We start from the raw sequence: 4,052 nt of genomic DNA on the forward strand, positions 1-4,052 counted from the left end.
CATAAGGTCTTTATTAAGCTTCCTAATAATCTGTGGGTACGCAACAGAAATATCTGAGATGCCTGTCTCAGGTGTCTATGGTTTTCCCTAATAATGGGAAGACTGATGTCGGGGCAGACTTCGGTGTGTGTTCCCCTGCAAGGAGCAGGCTTTAGGGATGTTTTCTAAAAAAAAAAAAAAAAAAAAATAACTTTCTCAGATACACTGATACAGTTTATCTATTCCTGCTCAGTTGCTCCAGGCTGTAGTTTCTGGGACCTGAGGGCAGGTTTGAACCGGTGTGTCCTGGCCCCTCTGGCTGCCCAGTGGCTCAGGGAAGGCCAGCCACGGGGAGGAACAAGTGGTGCAGCTACCCCAGGCTCCCCATCCAGATCCGCTGCTTCCCAGGCTGTCAGGGACTTAAATGGGTACAGAGAGCTCTTTTTGGAGTGAGCGAGGCCCTTCGGAGACTGACAGCAGTCAGTCCAGCCAGGAGGCAGGCCCGCAAAGAGCAAGAGACAGAACTGGTCCTTGTTGAGATCGAGCAAAAGGCAGCTGGGAGGGAAGGGCAGGAGCCCTCTCCTCCCCTCCGCAAAGCACGGCAGCAGCACAGGCGCTTCCCGAGCACATTAATTCATTCCTTCACTTGGCAGACTTGGCTCGTCTGGAAACGACTACCTGTAAAAGGAGCTCTTTCACCAATGTAGCTGTTCACTGAAGTAGTGTCCAGGCTGGGCTCTGCCTGGTCTGCTGCCAGCCAAGCAGAGAAAGGCTCCAGCTGATCCCCAGCGGAGCTGGGCTGCTGCTCCCCGCTTAGCCAAACAACAAAAAGGCCTTCGAGGAAGATGCCGTGGGGGGAACACAGCTCTCTAGAAAACAAAGCCACATTAACCAGCCTTAACAAAGCAACAGTTTTCTTCCCCAGTGGAAGGGCAGGCTGGTGCCTTCCCTCCCCAGGACAGACTGTCTTTCGGGCTCTTCGGAGACACGTGGGAGGCCGCCTTTTCTTTTTTGCTGTGCTGCTCCAGTGCTAGGCTCCCCGCGCTGCTACCAGGAGCTGAAGTCCCCGAAGCCTGTGCTCTTTTTCTCTTTCTTCGCAGCTGTGCTGGTTGAGGGCCCATCATCTTCCACGCTGCGCTTCCTGGAGCCAAAATGAAAACAACTGTCAGGGACTATTTACTGTTCAGTGGGACCAGGGCAGCTGGATGCCTTTGCTCTCCCAGCAACAGCTAGGCTGGAGCCAGCCCCCCCTTATCGATTAGAGAGGAGTACGAGCTCCGTGCCAGCATGGGGACCGCAGCGGGGGTGGGGATGGGGGCCTTTGGCATACCCAAAAGGAGGGAGCCTGTGTCAGTCTGTGGGGACCGTTCGGGTCAGGCTTCGAACACTTCCAGGAACGTGTTCAAAACCCAAGAAGTTCTCCAGGCCAGAGCTGAAGATTTAACAGCTGTACTTTTTCAGCACAGTCACAATGAAAATGTGAGCCACAAGTTCTCTCCCCGCCTTCTCACCTGCATTTGTGGCAGCAAAAGGATTTATGGGGAATTAGGTGTAAAGCAGCTGGGCAAGTTTTTCAGATCCTTTCCTGTTTCTTAAGCACGGCCTGTTGCAGTTGCTGCTGCTATTCTCAGCCTCTCTCGAGCAGACTTTGCAACCCCATGGAAACACTACGCAGCCAGCTCACGTACTGAGGTTTTATTGTCAGATATCAGTAGCCTGATATAGGGAGAACCACGAACCCTGAACCTGCCAAAGTGCTGCTACAGACCAAACTCCCAGTTTCAAGGCAGGCTGCAATGAGTGAAGGACTGGGAAAGAAAATCCTTTTCTATACTTCTTGGCCCTTTCCACAGAGCTGCAAACTCTGCCTGGGTTTCCTCTCTAAATACAGTGCAGAATGGCAGCAATTTTAAGCTGAACATAATATTTTAAGGGGCAATCAATATTTTGTAACCAAAACATTTAACTGACACAACAAACTGACCTACATGGGCTAACATATTTTTGTTCTCACAGCTATGCAAATGCCTGTAAGTCACACAGGCACATACAAGCTGATTAAATAGCTGTCCAGATCTGTGTATGCATAAATACACGCCTTTATGCAGCAGACAGACAACAGCATTTTTGCAAATGCTTTCAGAGAAGTCTGCAAAAAATCAAGTGGAAGGCATTTATTTTAATTTATCCAAAACTCATGCAAAGCTGCCACTCAGGTGGGATTCTGTACTGTCCTTAGGAAAGCAAGCGATGTTGCCAATCCCAACGGGTGTACAAAGGGTGTCTGGGAGAGGATGCTTTAGGACAAGCCTGTACAACCAGCCAGGCACCCTGGAGCTACTCGCCAGACGCCCTGTGCTCCCACAGCAAGCCTGGGAACCTGCTCCCCGTTCCGGCCATTTCAGTTGTGCTGGTACAACTGTTTGTGCAGCTGAACAGGGAACCAGATCAGCAGACTGATATGGGTTTAAGGCAACTACTTTGTGCAGGGGAGAAGCTGCTAAAAGAGCAACATCTGTGGGACCGTGGCCTTCAGAAATAGCTGCAGAAGAAGAAGAGAATAAAAGATGGTGTAGGAAGTGACACAGTACAGTTCCTCAAGGACTTCTGAGTTGTGGAAATGTATCTACAGTTCTGAAGTCAGCACACGCTGTTAAAGACCAACTTGGTCATATTCAAATGCTAAAAGAAAAGCTCAGTTAACTTGTAATCTTGAAAAACAACAGAAGTAGAGGGAACTCTTGACTCTTAGGACTGCATGAAGGTGTCTTTACAAAGCCTGCTGGCACAAACCAAACTTCTGAGCAATGGCACTGGACAGGGCCAGCGTCCAGCAGGAAAGGCAACTAAAACACTCGACAAAGATCAGATGGGCGGGGAACTCACGCTGCAGCCATGTTAATGTATTTTCCAATCCCCTGCCGGTAAGTTTTAGGAGTCTGGACCTCTTTCTTTGGTGGGACCACCTCAGCTTTTGTTTTGGCTGCTTCTTCTTCTAGCTGGACTTTCTCTCTTTCTGCAGCAACCTGTGGGAAGCAAAGAGTACAATCTGTTGCAAGAGCTAGTCCAGAGTAAGGAGAAAATGTCTACAATTCTTTATAGCTTTAAAGCATTCTAAAACAGCAATCAGCACTGCTATGACTACAGGGCAAGCTTTAGGAGACAGACCTCAAGGGCTACTACAAACAGGCTGTCTGCAGCCATTATGACAAGACTCCTCTCTTCTCACCTGCAGCTACCCATAGCTACTGTGGGCATTTGGAAAGGAAACCATTGGAAGCGTGATGGACTGGGAGCTGTGCCAGACTCAGTTACAAGACCTCTCTGCTGAAAGAGCGACGATGATCCTGGCACACAAGGCAATGCTGAACAGCAGCTGTTTAATCTTAGCTTGCCAGGGGGCTGCCCATGTTCAAAGAAAAGGCATTAAGTTACAAAGTTCTCCAAAGAAGAGCTTTGGCCTTTCAAAAAACCAACCAACCAACTATCCTCACCTGGGCATCTGCCTCTTCATACGGATCAACAAAAACAGTTGTTGTCTGAATTCGTATTTCCTCCTGGGAGCAGAAGAGAAGAAGAGCAATTCAATCTGATGATTAAGTTGCGCCATCTCCCCCAAGTTCGGTTTTCAGAGAAGCAGCAGCGGGGTGAACCGCAGTGCCACGTGAGGCCGTATGCGTTCGCTCCCTCCTGCACAGCCCCTGGTGCTTCACACGTACCTTGGGACGGTCTGTTTTTGGGTCACTTTCCACATTCTCCATAGCAGTCAGAGTCTCAAAGCCACCAACCACCCTAAAAGAGGAAGGACACTATTTCCAGCTGTCACAACACACTCAAAATATTCCTGCACCCTTACATCTAATATATCTAATTTATGCCCATTACTCTATCAGATTTTTAAACCATTGTGTTTGGGGGAAAGGGAATCAGCAACTGTATTTGGAAGACCTAAGATAATGTCATTCAGTGCGGAATTCAAATCTGGAATTTGAATTTAAAATTAAACAGAACATGGAAAAGTCACTCAGAGGCAGAGCAAAGCCATTTGTCCAAAAACCCAGTAGCCACACAAA

General features: G+C 48.7%; 1 protein-coding gene across 1 annotated transcript; it reads right to left on the bottom strand.

Annotated features, from left to right (window-relative positions):
• Nucleotides 1-410: 410 nt before the first annotated feature.
• Nucleotides 411-3,767, bottom strand: LOC104077282 (peptidyl-prolyl cis-trans isomerase-like 2). Its single transcript, XM_009578458.1, has 4 exons — nt 3,699-3,767; nt 3,474-3,536; nt 2,866-3,005; nt 411-1,120 (listed from the first exon to the last, which is right to left on the bottom strand). The coding sequence occupies exons 1-4, from the start codon at nt 3,738-3,740 to the stop codon at nt 1,027-1,029; spliced, it is 339 nt and encodes a 112-aa protein (XP_009576753.1). The 5' UTR covers nt 3,741-3,767; the 3' UTR covers nt 411-1,026.
• Between the last annotated feature and the right edge of the window lie 285 nt (nt 3,768-4,052).

Source organism: Fulmarus glacialis, unplaced genomic scaffold (assembly GCF_000690835.1).
Source record: "Fulmarus glacialis isolate BGI_N327 unplaced genomic scaffold, ASM69083v1 scaffold31305, whole genome shotgun sequence".
Taxonomy (NCBI): domain Eukaryota; kingdom Metazoa; phylum Chordata; class Aves; order Procellariiformes; family Procellariidae; genus Fulmarus; species Fulmarus glacialis.

Excerpts from the sequence above, each read along its gene's own strand:
- LOC104077282 (XM_009578458.1), bottom strand. The coding sequence starts at position 3,740 with ATGGAGAATGTGGAAAGTGACCCAAAAACAGACCGTCCCAAG. Across the intron at positions 3,537-3,698 it reads CAAAAACAGACCGTCCCAAG|GAGGAAATACGAATTCAGAC; the intron begins GTACGTGTGAAG and ends TTCTGCTCCCAG. Across the intron at positions 3,006-3,473 it reads ATGAAGAGGCAGATGCCCAG|GTTGCTGCAGAAAGAGAGAA; the intron begins GTGAGGATAGTT and ends TGCTTCCCACAG.